Source organism: Perca fluviatilis, chromosome 17, assembly GCF_010015445.1.
Source record: "Perca fluviatilis chromosome 17, GENO_Pfluv_1.0, whole genome shotgun sequence".
Classification (NCBI taxonomy): Eukaryota; Metazoa; Chordata; class Actinopteri; order Perciformes; family Percidae; genus Perca; species Perca fluviatilis.
Window position 1 is genome coordinate 31,490,317 of NC_053128.1, and position 21,728 is coordinate 31,512,044.

Genomic DNA, 21,728 nt, shown 5'->3' on the forward strand with positions numbered 1-21,728 from the left:
AAAAATCTCCATCTTCTTCTTACCGTACTTCCTCTCTATCTCTCTCTATATTTTTTTTTTTTCCTGTTTTAATTTACTTACTTACTTTTAACCCCTCCATACATTATTATAAATGTGTTTTTTTAATTAAATTTAAAAAGGGAGGGAGTTTTTTATTATGTATTTGTTAAATATTTTTTTTTTTTTTTTTTTTTTTTTTTTTTTTTTTTTTTTTTTTTTTTTCCCCCCACCCCAAACACACACACACACACACACACAAATCAAGCAATACATGTACACGACAAACTGCGCTTTTAGTACGAACACGTAGTACAGTACGTGTTCGTCTCAGACCGCGTCCTGGACGCCCATTTATCAAACTGCTAAAAGTACAAATCCTTCACTTTACTTTTACTTTTTTTCAGGATGTATTTCATCAAAAAAATACTTCAGGGACAAAATATAATTTGATATGATGAGTAATAACTTATCAGAAGCAGTTTTAACTAGCGTTGGGTACCGAAGTCTGGTTCCACTACGCAACCGCTAGGAATCGGACCGAATTAGAACGCAAATTTCGGTTTCTCATTTCGGTTCCACTTAATGCAGAGGTGTCAAACTCAGTTTCCCAGAGGGCCACACTGGAAAAAGGAGAATCACATGTAGGCCAGACATGTAGAGATTATTGACGGGTTTATTTAAGAGGAAAAAGTCAAATATTTTGACTGTATTATTGCATGTCTCATATACTGTAGTGTCCTCACTTACATTTTGGGCCTCATAAAGCCCCCCCCCCAAAAAGTTCCTCAGCCAGCTACAAATCCGTTGAAAAAAAAGAGCCAAAAAAGTTGGAAAAAAAGCGTCAAAATTGTCTGGAAAAGTGACAAAAACATCGTACAAAGCGCCCCAAAAACATTACAACAGAGTAAAGTGGCAGATGTCAAAAAAATCCTCGTCTCTGATTGGCTCTGCCGGCTCGGAGGTGATTTAATATTGTTGTACGTCAATGTAATATTGACAAAGAAATGTTTAATTCTTCAGTGAACTTCAGAACTTTGTCACTCTGAAGAGTACTTTTCTTCTTATTTTTTTATATTTTTTTTAGCAGTTTGATAAATACTTGTACCAGAAGTATTTCCTCTGGTGTACACGTCTAGCTACAGTACATGTTGTAAATACAGCAGAACGCCATCACTGTATTAATTTCTGATTCTCCCCTCCCTCACGTACATGTTACGTTACACAGAAGCACACCCACACTCGGTACAAGAAGAATATGATGATGATAATAATAATAATACTCTAAGGTAAGGTTACTAACAGCCCTCCTGCTCCCATCATGTGGCCCAGCCCTCCGATAGCCTCATGCGTTTCACCGTTGGGCTGTGGCGCTCCTCCTGATTGGACAGAGGCTGGAGAAGGTAGTTGCCGTGGTGATCCTCGCGTTCCTCGCTGCCTTCGTACGAGCTCCCGCAGCTGGACGCGCTGTCGCCGGGGGAACGGCCCGCCTCGTTGGGGCCCCGGCCGACGACGCTGGGGTAACCGGCCGTCGTCATGGCGCCCATCATGGCGAGGTGGCGGTCTCGGGGAGGGGAGGCCGGCTCCGACTTGATGTTGAGGTTGGCGTGACCGGACGAGACGTTCAGGTTCGAGTTCTGACACAAGTTCCTGCAGGAGGAGAGAGAGAGAGACAGGGAGAGAGAGAGACAGGGAGAGAGAGAGAGAGAGACAGGGAGAGACGTCAGCACGATGAAGACTGCAGGACTGATCTCAGACCAGGTGAACATCCACTCTCTGTCTCACTGTCTCTCTCTAACCCTGTCTCACTCTCTCTAACTCTGTCTCACTATCTCTCCCTCTCTCCCTGTCTCCTTGTCTCTCCCCCTCTCTAACCCTGTCTCACTCTCTCTAACTCTGTCTCACTATCTCTCCCTGTCTCCTTGTCTCTCCCCCTCTCTAACCCTGTCTCTCTCTCTCTAACTCTGTCTCACTATCTCTCCCTGTCTCTAACCCTGTCTCTCTCTCTAACTCTGTCTCACTATCTCTAACCCTGTCTCTCTCTCTCTCACACTCGGTCTCACTCTCTCTCTAACTCTCTAACTCTGTCTCTCTCCCTGTCTCACTATCTCTCCCTCTCTCTCCCTGTCTCTCTCTCTCTAACCCTGTCTCACTATCTCTCCCTGTTCCACTGTCTCTCTCTCTCTAACCCTGTCTCACTATCTCTCCCTGTTCCACTGTCTCTCTCTCTAACCCTATCTCACTGTCTCTCTCTCTAACCCTGTCTCACTAACCCTCTGCTAAAAACATTCCTAAAGGAAACACTGAGAGGACATAGGTCATAATGGACATGAGCACAGATATTTTGTGCAGACTTGTTCTGTTTGTTTTTTTGTCTGAAAGCCATGTTGGACAATAACACGCTCAGGTCCTCACCCCATGTGTCCGAGCGCTGAGTGCTGCAGGTTCTGGATCTGCTGTTGCTGCCAGCATGTGACCGATCCAAGACCAGAACCTCCGAAACCAGACAGAGAGGAGAGGTCACTGCTGAGGGAGAACTCTGAGGGGGGGGGAAAAACACACACATACTAATGTCATTAATTACCCCGCGTTGTGGTACTGGTGTTGCTGTGGTACTGCTGTGTTAATGTATCCACCGGTCCTGCTGTACTCAGGAATCTCATGTACAGATGTATGGGCGTTTTCACACATGAAAGTCTGAAGCAAGATCCGGTAAGTTTTGGTTTACTGACTGCTGCTCTCTCCTACCGACTGCTGCTCTCTCTCCTACCGACTGCTGCTCTCTCCTACCGACTGCTGCTCTCTCCTACCGACTGCTGCTCTCTCCTACGACTGCTGCTCTCTCCTACCGACTGCTGCTCTCTCTCCTACTGACTGCTGCTCTCTCCTACCGACTGCTGCTCTCTCCTACCGACTGCTGCTCTCTCTCCTACCGACTGCTGCTCTCTCCTACCGACTGCTGCTCTCTCCTACCGACTGCTGCTCTCTCCTACCGACTGCTGCTCTCTCCTACCGACTGCTGCTCTCTCCTACTGCCTGCTGCTCTCTCCTGCGACTCTGCTCTCTCCTACCACCGACTGCTGCTCTCTCTACCTGCTACCCCGACTGGTGCTCTCTCCTACCGACTGCTGCTCTCTCCTACCGACTGGTACTCTCTCCTACCGACTGGTACTCTCTCCTACCGACTGGTACTCTCTCCTACCGACTGCTGCTCTCTCCTACTGACTGGTACTCTCTCCTACTGACTGCTGCTCTCTCCTACTGCCTGTTGCTCTCCCCTACTGCCTGCTGCTCTCTCCTACTCACTGCTGCTCTCTCCTACTGACTGCTGCTCTCCCCTACTGACTGCTGCTCTCACCTACTGACTGCTGCTCTCCCCTACTGGGCCAAATGCGGCCCCTCGCAGATTTTAGGTTCACAATAAATTTTTGCCTGCTTGGTTTTTGTCGCTTTTTCTGAAGTTTTTGTCAGTTTTGCAGACACTTTTGGTGCCTTTTTTCCAACATTTTTGCCACTTTTTCCAACATTTTTGGGGCCTTTTTTGCCGTTTTTTCCAATGTTTTTGTCGCTTTTTTTCTTTGATGGCTAAGTTACTTTTTTGGGGGGCTTTATGTCGAACAAACTGTAAGTGAGACGGCTATATGAGACACGCAATAATCCAGTAAAAGATCCTTGACTTATTCAATGAAATAAAAGCATGTGAATAAACTAAACATGTCTGGCCCTTGATGTGATTCTTAGTTTCCAGTGTGGCCCGCTGGGATATTGAGTTTGACACCTCTGGTCTACATGCTAATATCTGAACACTCTTTTTGTGTATTGTGGAACTCTTGACTGTTGTAGTAATTTCTAATTGTGTGTGTTTTATCTTGTATTTGTCTGTCTTTTGCTATGTTTTGTATTGTGCTATGGACCATTTTTTGTGTGTGTCCTGAATAAAGAATATGATGATGATGATGATGTTGTGTTGTGGTACTGTTGTGTTGTAATCACCTGTGCCGTAAGAAGAGGAGAGCGTGGACGGATACCCGCCCATCAACTGTCCAGGGAGAGTCTGAGCAGTGATGGACACGGCCGGAGTGGACAGCGTCTGGGCAGTCTGGGAGTGATTTATTCTCTGGTTCTGCAAAGACAAGTCCAATCTGTCAGACTTTATACATGTAACTGATATTTAAAGTATTCAGATCCTTCACTGAAGTGAAGAAAAGTAAAAAAAAAACTCCACTGCAACTGTCGTACTGCATTCAGAACCCTACTTAAAGGTGCCCTGCCACACATATTTCATGACTTTGTGGTAATGTCTGAAGTTCTACCATGGACTTTAACATTTTTTGTGGAAAAAAAGCCTTGGTTACCTTGTTTCAACGCATTGTAGCGTGGTATAGAAAGCCTGCAGGAAGACTCAGCTCGATTTCTGCCAGTTCTCATTAATATTCAACAAGCTAAGCTGTTTCTAATCTGATTGGCTAACAGCATCCTTTACCCAGCCCAACTGGGCAAGCTCATGAATAGTAATGAGCTCAGGCAACATGATGTCAGACTGACCAGATCTGTGATTGGTCTGATTTCTCTGCTTATTTCTGTTCAGTGTTTAGAGCTGACAGAGGAGGTAGCAGTTCATTTTCATATTCACAACATAACACAAACACATATGGACCTGACATAATTCAAAAAAATGCAAGTAAAAATGGTTTTGTATGGTAGGGCACCTTTTAAAGTATGTATTATATTTCATTCTTTACCTTTTTTTTGACATGCTATACTAAGACTTTTTTCGACATACTATACTATGTTGTTGTTTTTTATGACTAATTGAAACTGTCTGATATAGTATAATGTGATGACCCCTCTTTTAACTGCTTGTCTTTTTCTTTGTGTTGCAGATGCCAGTAGGTGTGGTCAGGTCGTCCTTGTGTCTTCCCAGTACTATAAGAGCACAACTCACTTGTTCCATGATGGGAAGAGAGAAAGTGGAAACAATGCTCCCCATCCTTTGTTTTTCCACTCGCTATTCTTTCACTCATGCATACATGCTGGCACTAGTGACTGTCAAACCTTTTAATGTCTTGACATCTGTTGTTGTATTTTAAATAAAAGAATGGTTTCTTTAAAGTAACTTTTTGTGTCGCCTCTCGTTAATTGTCATGGTTCTTCAGCCATTAAGTATAAAATAACAATCTAATGAAAAGTAATACAGTTAAAGTATGTCGAAAAATAGTCATAAAAAGGCATAGTCTAAAAAGTAGTATGTCGAAAAACATCATAAAAGTCATAGTATGTTCAAAAATTATAGTATGTTGAAAAAGTCATAGTAAAGTATGTCCAAAAATGTCATAGTATAGTATGTCGAAAAAAGTCATAGTATAGTATGTCCAAAAAAGTCATAGTATAGTATGTCCAAAAAAGTCATAAAAAGTCATAGTATAGTATGTCCAAAAAAGTCACGAAAAAAGTCATAGTATAGTATGTCCAAAAATGTCACGAAAAAAGTCATAGTATAGTATGTCGAAAAAGTCATAGTATAGTATGTTGAAAAAGGTCATAGTATAGTATGTCCAAAAAACTAGAAAGTCATAGTATAGTATGTTGACAATAGTATAGTATGTCCAAAAAAGTCATAGTATAGTATGTCCAAAAAACTAGAAAAGTCATAGTATAGTATGTTGACAATAGTATAGTATGTCCAAAAAAGTCATAGTATAGTATGTTGAAAAAGTCATAGTATAGTATGTCCAAAAAAGTCATAAAAAAGTCATTGTATAGTCTGTCCAAAAAAAGTCATAGTATAGTATGTCGAAAAAGGTCATAGTATAGTATGTCGAAAAAGTCATAAAAAGGTCATAGTATAGTATGTCGAAAAAGTCATAGTATAGTATGTCCAAAAAAGTCATAGTATAGTATGTCGAAAAAGGTCATAGTATAGTATGTTGAAAATAGTACAGTGTGTCCAAAAAAGTCATAAAAAAGTCATAGTATAGTATGTTGAAAATAGTATAGTATGTCCAAAAAAGTCATAGTATAGTGTGTCCAAAAAAGTCATAAAAAAGTCATAGTATAGTATGTTGAAAATAGTATAGTATGTCCAAAAAGGTCATAGTATAGTATGTCCAAAAAAGTCATAGTATAGTATGTTTGAAAAAAGTCATAGTATAGTATGTTGAAAAAAGTCATAGTATAGTATGTCCAAAAATGTCACAAAAAAAGTCATAGTATAGTATGTCGAAAAAAGTCATAAAAAAGTCATAGTATAGGATGTCCAAAAAAGTCATAGTATAGTATGTTTGAAAACAGTCATAGTATAGTATGCTGAAAAAAGTCATAGTATAGTATGTCCAAAAAAGTCATAGTAGAGTATGTCCAAAAAAGTCATAAAAAAGTCATAGTAGTATGTCCAAAAAGTCACAGCATAGTATGTCCAAAAAAGTCATAGTATAGTATGTCAAAAATGTCATAGTATAGTATGTCCAAAAAGTCATACAAAAAGTCATAGTATAGTATGTCCAAAAAAGTCATAGTATTAAAGATAAAAATGTCACAAAAAAAGTATAGTATAGTATGTCAAAAAAGTACAAAAAGTCATAGTATAGGATGTCCAAAAAGTCATAGTATAGTATGTTTGAAAACAGAAGAGGATATGTATAGGGGTAGTATAGTATAGTCGAAAAAGTCATAGTATGTATGTCGAAAAAGGTCATAGTAGTAGTATGTCGAAAAGGGTCATAGTAGTATTATGTTGAGAAAAGTCAGAGTATAGTATGTCGAAAAGGTCATAGTATAGTATGTCGAAAAAGGTCATAGTAAGGTAAAAACATAGTAAAAAAAAAAATAGTATTTAGATGGTATAGTATGTCAAAAAGTCATAAGTTATGGTATTAGTGTCCAAAAAAGTCATAGTATAGTATGTGGAAAAAGGTCATAGTATAGTATGTCCAAAAAAGTCATAAAAAGGTCATAGTATAGTATGTCGAAAAAACTGGAAAAGTCATAGTATAGTATGTTGAAAATAGTATAGTATGTCCAAAAAAGTCATAGTATAGTATGTCGAAAAAACTGGAAAAGTCATAGTATAGTATGTCCAAAAAAGTCATAGTATATTATGTCGAAAAAACTGGAAAAGTCATAGTATAGTATGTTGAAAATAGTATAGTATGTCCAAAAAAGTCATAGTATAGTATGTCCAAAAAACTGGAATGTTGAAAAAGGTCATAGTATAGTATGTCGAAAACAGTCATAGTATAGTATGTCCGAAAAAGTCACAAAAAAAGTCATAGTATAGTATGCTGAAAAAAGTCATAGTATAGTATGTCGAAAAAAGTCCTAAAAAAAGTCATAGTATAGTATGCTGAAAAAAGTCATAGTATAGTATGTCGAAAAAAGTCCTAAAAAAAGTCATAGTATAGTATGCTGAAAAAAGTCATAGTATAGTATGTCCGAAAAAGTCACAAAAAAAGTCATAGTATAGTATGTCGAAAAAACTAGAAAAGTCATAGTATAGTATGTTGAAAAAAGTATAGTATGTCGAAAAAAGTTATAGTATAGTATGTCCAAAAAAGTCACGAAAAAAGTCATAGTATAGTATGTCCAAAAATGTCACGAAAAAAGTCATAGTATAGCATGTCGAAAAAGTCATAGTATAGTATGTTGAAAAAGGTCATAGTATAGTATGTAGAAAATAGTATAGTATGTCCAAAAAAGTCATAGTATAGTATGTCCAAAAAACTAGAAAAGTCATAGTATAGTATGTTGACAATAGTATAGTATGTTGACAATAGTATAGTATGTCCAAAAAAGTCATAGTATAGTATGTCGAAAAAGTCATAGTATAGTATGTCGAAAAAAGTCATAGTATAGTATGTCGAAAAAGTCATAGTATAGTATGTCGAAAAAGGTCATAGTATAGTATTTCGAAAAAGGTCATAGTATAGTATGTCCAAAAAAGTCATAGTATAGTATGTCCAAAAAGTCATAAAAAAGTCATAGTATAGTATGTCCAAAAAGTCATAGTATAGTATGTCGAAAAAGTCATAGTATAGTATGTCGAAAAAGTCATAGTATAGTATGTCGAAAAAGGTCATAGTATAGTATGTCGAAAAAGGTCATAGTATAGTATGTCCAAAAAAGTCATAGTATAGTATGTCCAAAAAGTCATAGTATAGTATGTCCAAAAAGTCATAGTATAGTATGTCGGAAAAGGTCATAGTATAGTATGTCCAAAAAGTCATAAAAAAGTCATAGTATAGTATGTCCAAAAAAGTCATATTATAGTAGGGGTGCACCGATCCGACTTTTTCAGTCCCGATACCGATGCCAGGGCTTTGTGTATCTGTCGATACCCGATACCGATCCGATACCGTTAATGAATTAATAATAAACTGTATACCTTCCACATCATACCTTCCTTCCACCATGTGAAAGAGACTAAAGGCACCAGACCTTCCTAACTAAACATTACTTTCCTAACTAAGACAAAATAACATAGATGTAATGTATTGAATTCTTATTTATTTGTTATTTAAAAAACAATTGTGCATTCAAATCGAAAATATAATGTAATCAAACTTCTTAAAATAAATTTAAATACATAATAATGGGCCATCAATAATGGGCCACCTTTATATAGGTTTATAATGGCTTATTATACTGTCAGGAGTACATAGAATATCACAAAAACATGTTAATGTCATCATGTTTACTAAAAGCTTTGATTAAGGGTTTGCTTGGCTCCACAGTTACAGAAGCTAAACTATTTGTATTGTGCAAACTGCAAAGTAGTAAAATAAACTCAAATCGAATGAATAGCCTACACATACAAACAACTTTAACACCGTTTCCCTTTCAAAACTAAATAGTTGTAAGCTAGTACTGTATAACCACTACCTTGGCCACAGGTAAGTTAGGTTGTTGAGTGTGGTTGTAGTGACTGAACGTAGCTCCGCTGTCAGCCTCCTTCGCTGTTTGAATAACGTCAGCAGGTTGGCGGACGTATTTCAGCGAGGCAAGACATCTTAAATCCAGAGTTTTAATCATTGCTCCGAACCCGTCTTTCTCAACGGTCTGTAGCGGGACCGGAGGTGGATTGCGTTCATAACGTTGCTCCGCTGCATGCTTGAAGTGACAGGTCTTTCGCGTTAAGCGTAACGTTAGCACGGCACAGTAACGTTAAAGCGACGGGCAACACGTGGCTAAATTATGTCCGATTTGTTAGAAAGAAAAAACTTGGGAACAACAGGCGGCTCCTCTTTGGGCGCACATTGTTCTGGTGTATCTCCGGTCTTTCTTCATCCTCTAGCTAACTTTCTTCTAGGTTCTTGTGCAGTAGCGACCGTAGCCTCTCCCAGCTTAACAGACTGTTATGCTACCTGGCTAGCTAGGCTAGCAGATGTAATGTTACCCAGCATGCCATTCGGCGGTGTAGCTACATTTGTAAATGTAAAATTATTAGTGTTAGAAACTGTTTAAGTCTCAAATTGTTGTATGCTTTGGTGTTTTATCCTTTTAAGATAGTTAGTTGTGGGTTATTAATTGTTGTGTTATAAAGTTACTACCATGAGTGAGAAGGGTACGCAGTTAACAGGGGCCCCGGTGCTGCAACGAAGTGTGAAAAAAAAAAAATGGATCGGCCCGTGGATCTGTTAATTTTTCCGATCCACCGATCCAGCTATTTTTGCAATATCGGGGCCGATATCCGATCCTAATATCGGATCGGTGCACCCCTATATTATAGTATGTCCAAAAAAGTCATAGTATAGTATGTCGAAAAAGTCATAAAAAAGTCATAGTATAGTATGTCCAAAAAGTCATAGTATAGTATGTCCAAAAAGTCATAGTATAGTATGTCCAAAAAAGTCATAGTATAGTATGTCGAAAAAAGTCATAGTATAGTATTTCCAAAAAGTCATAAAAAAGTCATAGTATAGTATTTCCAAAAAGTCATAAAAAAGTCATAGTATAGTATGTCCAAAAAAGTCATAGTATAGTATGTCCAAAAAGTCATAAAAAAGTCATAGTATAGTATGTCCAAAAAAGTCATAGTATAGTATGTCCAAAAAGTCATAAAAAAGTCATAGTATAGTATGTCCAAAAAGTCATAGTATAGTATGTCCAAAAAGTCATAGTATAGTATGTCCAAAAAAGTCATAAAAAGTCATAGTATAGTATGTCCAAAAAAGTCATAGTATAGTATGTCTGAAAAAGCCATAAAAAAGTCATAGTATAGTATGTCCAAAAAGTCATAGTATAGTATGTCATAGTATAGTATGTTGAAAAAGTCATAGTATAGTATGTCCAAAAAAGCCATAAAAAGTCATAGTATAGTATGTCCAAAAAAGTCATAGTATAGTATGTCCAAAAAAGCTATAAAAAGTCATAGTATAGTATGTCCAAGTCATAGTATAGTATGTCCAAAAAGTCATAGTATAGTATGTCCAAAAAGTCATAGTATAGTATGTCCAAAAAAGTCATAGTATAGTATGTCCAAAAAGTCATAAAAAAGTCATAGTATAGTATGTCCAAAAAGTCATAGTATAGTATGTCCAAAAAGTCATAGTATAGTATGTCCAAAAAAGTCATAGTATAGTATGTCCAAAAAAGTCATAGTATAGTATGTCCAAAAAGTCATAAAAAAAAGTCATAGTATAGTATGTCCAAAAAGTCATAAAAAAAACACAGGATAGTATGTTAAAAAAGTAATAGTATAGTATGTCATAAAAAAACACTTCTACTCTACTACATTTCCAAGAGAAATGAGTAACGGTATTGAAATGAGCTCTCGGTAGTATCGTCTACCTCTTGTTAGATTTAAGCATTACTCACCAACATCAGATCAAAGTCCTCACACTGCAGGGCAGCATTAAAGCACAGAGACAATCAGTCTCCACACGGGGACATCAAGAGACAAAATAAAACGAAATGCCGTGGAAGTAAAGACGGAAGCAGCACTCACGATGGTGGGCATGTTGTTGCACTTGTTGGAGCCCGGGGGCATCAGCGTCCGCAGGTCGGGCTTACGGCTCATGCTCATTGGAGGAGGACTTTTTTCGTGCATGTTCTTGGAGACGCCTGCTGGAGACAGCAGCCCAGGGGATGTGCAGTGGTTACCGTAGCTGCCGTTTCCTGGAGACAATCACAGGTGGAGAGGTTCATGATTAAGTCTCCTGTTTCCATCGGGTCTGATAGACCTTTTTCACGACAGACATGTTGACATGTCATAGTAGGAAAAGCACAGGTGTATTCAAAACCATTACTGATGGCTGCATTCCACTTAGGAGAGACCCTGGTATTAAACCATTACTGATGGCTGCATTCCACTTAGGAGAGACCCTGGTATTAAACCATTAATGATGGCTGCATTCCACTTAGGAGAGGTCCTGGTATTAAACCATTACTGATGGCTGCATTCCACTTAGGAGAGGCCCTGGTATTAAACCATTACTGATGGCTGCATTCCACTTAGGAGAGGTCCTGGTATTAAACCATTAATGATGGCTGCATTCCACTTAGGAGAGGCCCTGGTATTAAACCATTACTGATGGCTGCATTCCACTTAGGAGAGGTCCTGGTATTAAACCATTAATGATGGCTGCATTCCACTTAGGAGAGGTCCTGGTATTAAACCATTACTGATGGCTGCATTCCACTTAGGAGAGGTCTGGTATTAAACCATTAATGATGGCTGCATTCCACTTAGGAGAGGCCCTGGTATTAAACCATTAATGATGGCTGCATTCCACTTAGGAGAGGCCCTGGTATTAAACCATTACTGATGGCTGCATTCCACTTAGGGAGGTCCTGGTATTAAACCATTACTGATGGCTGCATTCCACTTAGGAGAGACCCCGGTATTAAACCATTAATGATGGCTGCATTCCACTTAGGAGAGCCCTGGTATTAAACCATTAATGATGGCTGCATTCCACTTAGGAGAGACCCTGGTATTAAACCATTAATGATGGCTGCATTCCACTTAGGGAGGCCCTGGTATTAAACCATTAATGATGGCTGCATTCCACTTAGGAGAGGCCCTGGTATTAAACCATTACTGATGGCTGCATTCCACTTAGGAGACCCTGGTATTAAACCATTACTGATGGCTGCATTCCACTTAGGAGAGGCCCTGGTATTAAACCATTACTGATGGCTGCATTCCACTTAGGAGAGACCCTGGTATTAAACCATTACTGATGGCTGCATTCCACTTAGGAGAGACCTGGCGGTATTAAACCATTACTGATGGCTGCATTCCACTTAGGAGAGGTCCTGGTATTAAACCATTACTGATGGCTGCATTCCACTTAGGAGAGGCCCTGGTATTAAACCATTACTGATGGCTGCATTCCACTTAGGAGAGGCCCTGGTATTAAACCATTAATGATGGCTGCATTCCACTTAGGGAGACCCTGGTATTAAATAAAACAATGATGGCTGCATTCCACTTAGGAGAGGTCCGGTATTAAACCATTACTGATGGCTGCATTCCAACTAGAGAGACCCTGGTATTAAACCATTAATGATGGCTGCATTCCACTTAGGAGAGGCCCTGGTATTAAACCATTACTGATGGCTGCATTCCACTTAGGAGAGGCCCTGGTATTAAACCATTACTGATGGCTGCATTCCACTTAGAGAGACCCTGGTATTAAACCATTACTGATGGCTGCATTCCACTTAGGAGAGGCCCTGGTATTAAACCATTACTGGTGGCTGCATTCCACTTAGAGAGACCCTGGTATTAAACCATTACTGGTGGCTGCATTCCACTTAGGAGAGGTCCTGGTATTAAACCATTACTGGTGGCTGCATTTCCACTTAGGAGAGACCCTGGTATTAAACCATTACTGATGGCTGCATTCCACTTAGGAGAGACCCTGGTATTAAACCATTACTGGTGGCTGCATTCCACTGAGAGAGGTCCTGGTATTAAACCATTAATGATGGCTGCATTCCACTTAGGAGAGACCCTGGTATTAAACCATTACTGATGGCTGCATTCCACTTAGGGAGAGACCCTGGTATTAAACCATTACTGATGGCTGCATTCCACTTAGGAGAGACCCTGGTATTAAACCATTACTGATGTCTGCATTCCACTTAGGAGAGACCCTGGTATTAAACCATTACTGGTGGCTGCATTCCACTTAGGAGAGACCCTGGTATTAAACCATTAATGATGGCTGCATTCCACTTAGGAGAGACCCTGGTATTAAACCATTACTGGTGGCTGCATTCCACTTAGGAGAGGCCCTGGTATTAAACCATTAATGATGGCTGCATTCCACTTAGGAGAGACCCTGGTATTAAACCATTACTGATGGCTGCATTCCACTTAGGAGAGACCCTGGTATTAAACCATTACTGATGGCTGCATTCCACTTAGGAGAGACCCTGGTATTAAACCATTACTGATGTCTGCATTCCACTTAGGAGAGACCCTGGTATTAAACCATTACTGATGGCTGCATTCCACTTAGGAGAGACCCTGGTATTAAACCATTAATGATGGCTGCATTCCACTTAGGAGAGACCCTGGTATTAAACCATTACTGGTGGCTGCATTCCACTTAGGAGAGACCCTGGTATTAAACCATTACTGATGGCTGCATTCCACTTAGGAGAGACCCTGGTATTAAACCATTAATGATGGCTGCATTCCACTTAGGAGAGGCCCTGGTATTAAACCATTACTGATGGCTGCATTCCACTTAGGAGAGACCCTGGTATTAAACCATTACTGATGGCTGCATTCCACTTAGGAGAGGTCCTGGTATTAAACCATTAATGATGGCTGCATTCCACTTAGGAGAGGTCCTGGTATTAAACCATTACTGATGGCTGCATTCCACTTAGGAGAGGCCCTGGTATTAAACCATTACTGGTGGCTGCATTCCACTTAGGAGAGGCCCTGGTATTAAACCATTACTGATGGCTACATTCCACTTAGGAGAGGTCCTGGTATTGGTCATGCTGACTCACTGAAATATCTTACTGGGACACTTGATGGAACTGAGCCATCGTTAAGGTTATCAATGTCAGCTGTGCTTTTCCTACTATGACAAATCAATATGTCTGCTGTGAAGAAGGTCCATTTGACCCATTTTCAAAAAGTTTCTATTTCAGAAATTTGGGGTTTACCTCTACAAAATTGTCAACAAACTAAAAAAAGGTAAACGTGGATGGTTCCCTACAATGCTCTCCACAAGTCAAATGGTTTATTTTGATTAGGACAATGCACATTAATCAACATTTCTGGAAATGCCCCAGTGTTAGCCAACTGTAGTCCTATGCTACGTTTACACGTGGCCGGCTACTTTCATAAACAGACATTTCAACCTCTCCGTTTTTAAAAATAACATCGTGCACAGCTGTCAGTTTTCAGAAAAGTGTTCGTTTACACGTACCAGCGTAGATATATGCCGTCGATGCCGTTTAGACTAGGGCTGTGCTCGATTGAAGAAATTCTTAGTCGACCAACACTCATTCAGATGTACCAACTAATCGATTAGTTGATTTAATCGAAAGATCTGTAAATCTGAGTTTCTCCACAAAGAGTCATGCTAAAAGCACCACTTTAATTCTTGTGTTTACCAGAGATGTGCTCCTACGTTTCTTGGAAATAAGTCATTCAGCATGAAAACAAGCATAAAACATCAAGAAATCTAAGTTGACTAAGACCGATTAGTCGACTAATCGACTAAGAGGGAGCAGCCCTAGTTTAGAGCACTGGCGTGCTGTAGGTGGCGGTGTAAACGAGAAGCTCAAGCCCACGTTAGTTATCAGAATCCCGAAAATAGCAAAAACAGCAACCAATCGCTTCCTCTTTCTCTCTCTCTCGGCTGCCTAAACCTCCGTTTGTCTCAGTTTACGTGCAAACGAAGATTTCCAAACTCTCTACTCTGGCTGGAGGTTTTAGGAAGACTAATTCTCTGTTTTCAGAGGTGAATTCTCTGTTTTCAGAGGCAAATTCTCCGTTTTCAGAGGTGAATTCTCGTTTTCAGAGGCGAATTCTCGTTTTCAGAGGCAAATTCTCCGTTTTAAGAGGCAAATTCTCCATTTTAAGAGGCGAATTCTCCATTTTTAGAGGCGAATTCTCCCTTTTCAGAGGCGAATTCTCCCTTTTCAGAGGCGAATTCTCTGTTTTCAGAGGTGAATTCTCCGTTTTCAGAGGCGAATTCTCTGTTTTCAGAGCCGAATTCTCCGTTTGTGTGTAAACAAAGGGTACAAACGAAGGGAAATGTCTCAGTTTTTCAAAAATAGCCATGTACGTGTAAACACGGTATTAGTTACATGCATGTCTTTACGATGGGAGGAAACCCACGCAAGAAACATGCAAACTGCACACAGAAAGACCCAGAAGGACTTGGATTTGAACCCAGAACCTTCTGACTGTGAGGCAGAAGTGCTAACCACTGCGCCACCATGCTGCCTAAACAAACAATCAGTTCACTACTTTCATTGAATTAGCCTGTGTTATTCAATTTTATATATATAAAGAACATGGAAAGCGACTAGGCAAGGTGTGATTTTAGTTTTTCTGTTTGTTTTTTGGGTTTTTTTGGGGTTATTGCTGAATAGAAACATGTTGAAGTTGAACTGGTCCCAACCAGCTCTCTGTAACGGTCAGACTGTCTTACCCACGTTGGAGACCACGGTGCTCGTCAGCTCTGAACCCATCAGACCTACAGACACAAAATGTCTCCGTTTAAAAGGTAATACTGAAGGAAAGAAGACCAGCAATAGGACATCTGATTCATAAAGGCTGATTTATGGTTCTGCCTCCGCAGAGCTTTCTAGGGAGGGAGGAGTATCTAGGGAGGTCCCGGGACATGTCTGCATGGATTGAGAAAACTGACAAAACTTTTAGAAGAAAAAAAATAAAACTAAGTGAAATAAGCCTCCCGGAAGGAAAATATTGTCAAAAAAAAAAAAAAAACTCAGAAAAAGTGACACAAACGTTGAAAAAAAACGAAAAAATAAAAAACTTTGGAAATCGCCTTGTGGAAGGCGACAAAAACATAGAAAATATTGTCCAAAAATCCTCGAAAAAAGAAGCAGAAACCTCAGAACAACAACAAAACCATTAAAAACGAGACAAAAACTTCCAAAACAGCAACAAATAATTTGGAAAAAGCCCTGAATGGATTATTGGGATAGTATAGTGCTATATATGGATTATATAGCACTGAAATGTGCTATATACAGTACAGGCCAAAAGTTTGGACACACCTTCTCATTCAATGCGTTTCCTTTTTATTTTCATGACTATTTACATTGTAGATTCTCACTGAAGGCATCAAAACTATGAATGAACACATATGGAATTATGTACTTAACAAAAAAGTGTGAAATAACTGAAAACATGTCTTATATTTTAGATTCTTCAAAGTAGCCACCCTTTGCTTTTTTATAAATAAGGGAAATAATTCCACTAATTAACCCTGACAAAGCACACCTGTGAAGGTAAAACCATTTCAGGTGACTACCTCATGAAGCTCATTGAGAGAACACCAAGGGTTTGCAGAGTTATCAAAAAAAGCAAAGGGTGGCTACTTTGAAGAATCTAAACTATAAGACATGTTTTCAGTTATTTCTCATTTTTTTGTTAAGTACATAATTCCATATGTGTTCATTCATAGTTTTGATGCCTTCAGTGAGAATCTACAATGTAAATAGTCATGAAAATAAAAAGGAAACACATTGAATGAGAAGGTGTGTCCAAACTTTTGGCCTGTACTGTACGTACCCACGCGGCCGATTTAACGCAGTAGCATAAATCGGCCTTAACTGTGCATTTAATTCCAAAGGCCAAGGGAACTTTATCAGGATGCATAGTATCCTGGATCCATGAAATAACTGGCCTTTAAAATAAACATCTGTCTGCCTCTATGGGAATTTAACATAGGGGTGGACTGACTTATGTTGCCAGCGGTTTAGACATTAATGGCTGTGTGTTGAGTTATTTTGAGGGGACAGCACATTTACACTGTTATACAAGCTGGACACTTAATACTTTACATCACACGTGTGTCAAACTCGAGGCCCGCGGGCTAAATGCGGCCCCTCGCAGATTTTGATCCGGCCCGCATATCAATTTAGGTTCACAATACATTTTGGCCCGCCTAGTTTTTGTTGCTTTTTTCTGAAGTTTTTGTAACTTTTTCTGAAGTTTTTGTCGCTTTTTCTGAAGTTTTTGTCACTTTTTCTGAAGTTGTTGTCACTTTTTCTGAAGTTTTTGTCACTTTTTCTGAAGTTGTTGTCACTTTTTCTGAAGTTTTTGTCACTTTTTCCAACGTTTTTTTCCAATGTTTTTGTTACTTTTTTCGAAATTTTTTGTCGCTTTATTTTCTTTGATGGCTAAGTTACTTTTTTTGGGGGGCTTTATGTCGACCAAACTGTAAGTGAGACGGCTATACAAAACAAGCAATAATCCAGTAAAAGATCCTTGACTTATTCGATGAAATAAAAGCATGTGAATAACCTAAACATGCCTGGCCCTTGATGTGATTCTTAGTTTCCAGTGTGGCCCTCTGGGAAACTGAGTTTGACACCTCTGCTTTACATTATAGCAAAGTGTAATTTCTTCAGTGTTGTCCTATTAAAAGATATAATCAGGGTTGAAAATTAGCACCATCTACCAGCCAAATGCTGGTAAAATATGAACATTCACTAGTCATTTGGCTGGTGGACGAAAAAGTTAATTTTGAACCCTGGATATAATGACATATTAACTAAAACGTGAGGGGTGTGCTCACTTTTGTGAGATACGGTGTGTTCATACCTGCGTTTCCGGTGCTGGACGGCCTCTGGGGGGACATGCTGTTTCTCTGCAGGGAGGGGTGTGAGTGAGAGACGGGCAGCAGGTTGTGGTTCCCTAAACCACAGTTTACACCGGGGTGTGAGTACAGCAGGCCGCTGGGGTTACTGCTGGGCATGGAGACCCCCATATCGTAGCTGGAGGGAAGCAGGCCCTGCTGGAGAACACAGCAGAGTTCACACATGACCCAAACACACTGAAACACACTTACCCATGGACTGCATTTCTGTACCTAGGCTGCCAAAACTGTCCAAAAATGGGGAAATGTCAGAGCAGGGGGAATGAGAGGGGGGAAATGTCAGAGCAGAGGGGGAATGAGGGGGGGAAACACCAGAGCAGGGGAATGAGATGAGAGGGGCGAGCAGGGGGAATGAGATGAGAGGGGGAACACCAGAGCAGGGGGAATGAGATGGGGGAAACGCCAGAGCAGGAGGAATGAGAGGGAGAACGCCAGAGGATGGGGAATGAAATGCCAGAGCAGGGGGAATGAGAGGGGGAAACGCCAGAGCAGGGGGGAATGAGGAGGGGACAGGAGCAGGAGGACGAGGGAGAAGCATGAGGGGGAATGAGGGAGGCAGGAGCGCGGGAGATAGAGAGGGGGAAACGCCAGAGCAGGGGGAATGAGAGGGGGAAACGCCAGAGCAGGAGGAATAAGGAGGGAGAGCATGGAGAGGATGGGGGAATGAAATGCCAGAGCAGGGGGAATGAGAGGGGGAATGTCGAGCAGGGGGAATGAGAGGGGAAAGGTCAGAGCAGGGGGAATGAGATAAGAGGGGGAAACGCCAGAGTAGGGGGAATGAGATGAGAGGGGGGGAACGCCAGAGCAGGAGGAATGAGAGGGGAAATGTCAGAGCAGGGGGAATGAGATAAGAGGGGGAAACACCAGAGCAGGGGGAATGAGATGAGACGGGGGAAACGCCAGAGCAGGGGATGAGATGAGAGAGGGAGGGACACCAGAGCAGGGGGAATGAGAGGGGGAAACGTAGCAGAAGATATTCCTTTCTAAACCGAAACATAACAATGTAAAAGTCGCCTTAGCTGACAGCTGATTCTGAACTTACGCAGATTCTCTGTCTGTTGAGCATGAGGTCGATGTCTTCGTTGATTTTTCGGTATTTGTCGTCTGACTCGGGGCTCTGGCCGGCAGAGTCTTCGGCCTCGATGTCGGGGCTGTCGCAGCCGTTTAAACCCTTTTTACGCAGCGTCTGCACACAGGACAGCAAACATCGGCATGGTAACATGGCTTAGTAATGTAATATAAGGAGAGTAACAGGTCAGGTAACATGGCTTAGTAATGTAATATAAGGAGAGTAACAGGTCAGGTAACATGGCTTAGTAATGTAATATAAGGAGAGTAACAGGTCAGGTAACATGGCTTAGTAATGTAATATAAGGAGAGTAACAGGTCAGGTAACATGAGCTTAGTAATGTAATAAGGAGAGTAACAGGTCAGGTAACATGAGCTTAGTAATGTAATATAAGGAGAGTAACAAGGTCAGGTAACTTGGCAGTAATGTAATATAAGGAGAGTAACAAGGTCAGGTAACATGGCTTAGTAATATGTAATATAAGGAGTAACAGGTCAGGTAACATGGCTAGTGATGTAATATAAGAGTAACAGGTCCAGGTAACATGGCTTAGTGATGTAATATAAGGAGAGTAACAAGGTCAGGTAACATGAAGCAATTAGTTATGTAATATAAGGAACAACATGTCAGGTAACATGGCTTAGTAATGTAATATAAGGAGAGTAACATGTCAGGTAACAAGCTAGTTATGTAATATAAAAAGGTAACAAGGTCAGGTAACATGGCTTAGTTATGTAATATAAGGAGGAAGTAACATGTCAAGGTAACATGAAGCGTAGTAATGTAATATAAGGAGAGTAACATGTCAGGTAACATGAAGCTTAGTAATGTATAAGAAGTATCATGTCAGGTAACATGAAGCTTAGTAATGTAATATAAGGAGGTAACAGGTCAAGGTAACATGGCTTAGTAATGTAATATAAGGAGTAACATGTCAGGTAACATGAAGCTAGTTATGTAATATAAGGAGTAACAGGTCAGGTGACATGAAGCTAGTAATGTAATATAAGGAGAGTAACATGTCAGGTAACATGAAGCTAAGTAGTGTAATATAAGGAGAGTAACATGTCAGGTAGGCAGGAGTATGTAATGTAAGGAGAGTAACAGGTCAGGTAACATGGCTTAGTAATGTATTAGGTTGTCGGTGTATAAGTAATGTAGGAGGTAACATGTCAACATGGCTTAGTATGTAATGTAAGGAGGTAACAAGTCAGGTAACATGAAGCCGTAATGTAGAGGTCCGGTTTAGTAATGTAATGTAAGAGTAGCATGTCCAGATGCGCTAGTAATGTAATGTAAGGAGAGTAACATGTCAGGTAACATGAAGCAGTAATGTAATATAGGGAGAGTAACATGTCAGGTAACATGAAAGCAGTAATGTAATATAAGAGAGAAGTTAACAGCAAGTGCTGCTGTTAGGGTCTGTGTTGCTTAGTTGTAATTAGAGGAGTAACATGTCAAGGTAACTGTAGCTAAGTAATGTAATATAGGGAGTAACAAGGTCAGGTACACCGTAGTTTAGGAGTACAGTAAGGTACAGGCTTAGTAGTTATAGGAGTGTATAGGTAACATAAGCTAGTTATTTGGGTCAAGGCATGGCTTAGTGTGGGCTATTGATTTTTTTTGCTTTTTTTTGGTCAGGCTGTTGTAGGAAGTGTATGTCAGGTAGCTGCTGGATTGTATATAAGAGCACATGTAGGTAACATGGCTTAGTAATGTAATATAGGAGGAAGTAACATGTCAGGTAACATGGCTTAGTAATGTATTAAGGAGTAACAGGTAAGGTAACATGGCTTGTTAATGTAATATAAGGAGAGTAACATGTCAAGGTAACATGGCTTAGTAATGTAATATAAGGTAAATGTCAGGTGGCATGAGCAGTTATGTTATAAGAGAGTACATTTGGTGCTTGTAGCAGTAATTAATATAGGAGGTAACATTGTCAGGTAACATGAAGCTTAGTTATGTAATATAAGGAGAGTAACAAGGTCAGGTAACATGGCACAGTAATGTAATGTAAGGAGTAACATGTCAGGTAGCATGAAGCAGTAATGTAATGTAAGGAGTAACATGTCAAGGTAACATGAAGCTTAGTTATGTAATATAAGGAGTAGCATGTCAGGTAACATGAAGCTTAGTTATGTAATATAAGGAGGAAGTAACAAGGTCAAGGTAACATGAAGCAGTTATGTAATATAAGGGAAATGTATGTCAGGTAACATGAAGCTTAGTAATGTAATATAAGAGGAGTAACAAGGTCAAGGTAACATGGCTTAGTTATGTAATATAAGGAGGATACAGGTCAGGTAACATGGCTTAGTAATGTAATATAGAGAAGTATGTCAGGTAACATGGCTTAGTAATGTAATAAGGAGAGTAACATGTCAGGTAGCTTAAGCAGTTATGTAATATAAGGAGGAGCAACATGTCAGGTAACATGGCTTAGTAATGTAATAGAGGGAAGTAACATGTCAGGTAACATGAAGCGTAATGTAATGTAAGAATGTATATGTCAGGTAACATGAAGTGGATTATGTAATATAAGGAGGAGTAACATGTCAGGTAACATGAAGCAGTAATGTAATATAGGAGAGTGGCATGTCAGGTAACATGGCTTGAAGTAATGTAATATAAGGAGGTAACATGTTAAGGTAACATGAGAAGCTTAGTTATGTAATATAGGAGGAAGTAACAGGTCAGGTAACATGAGCTTAGTAATGTATATAAGGAGAGTAACAGGTCAAGTAACATGGCTTAGTAATGTAATATAAGGAGGTAACATGTCAGGTAACATGAAGCAGTAATGTAATGTAAGGAGAGTAACAGGTCAGGTAACA

The 21,728-nt window shown here is 39.8% G+C and overlaps 1 protein-coding gene and 1 long non-coding RNA gene across 7 annotated transcripts in view; one reads left to right on the top strand and one right to left on the bottom strand.

Moving 5' to 3' along the window:
• LOC120545160 overlaps positions 1-4,989 on the top strand; it is a 31,306-nt gene extending 26,317 nt beyond the window's left edge. The window contains exon 3 of the long non-coding RNA XR_005636629.1: positions 4,881-4,989. This is a non-coding gene — a long non-coding RNA (uncharacterized LOC120545160). The remainder of the gene's footprint in view (positions 1-4,880) is intronic.
• Positions 231-19,212, bottom strand: LOC120545153 (myocyte-specific enhancer factor 2C-like). 6 transcript variants are annotated; one of them, XM_039779225.1, is made up of 8 exons: positions 18,865-19,212; positions 17,768-17,960; positions 15,624-15,668; positions 10,940-11,109; positions 10,810-10,833; positions 3,991-4,120; positions 2,413-2,536; positions 231-1,647 (listed from the first exon to the last, which is right to left on the bottom strand). In XM_039779225.1, the coding sequence occupies exons 1-8, from the start codon at positions 19,042-19,044 to the stop codon at positions 1,317-1,319; spliced, it is 1,197 nt and encodes a 398-aa protein (XP_039635159.1). In that variant the 5' UTR covers positions 19,045-19,212; the 3' UTR covers positions 231-1,316. The 6 variants fall into 6 exon arrangements, with proteins under 6 accessions (XP_039635159.1, XP_039635160.1, XP_039635163.1 ...); XM_039779226.1 differs by having other exon boundaries at positions 1,317-1,647; positions 17,768-17,957; XM_039779229.1 differs by lacking the exon at positions 15,624-15,668 and having other exon boundaries at positions 1,317-1,647.
• Between the last annotated feature and the right edge of the window lie 2,516 nt (positions 19,213-21,728).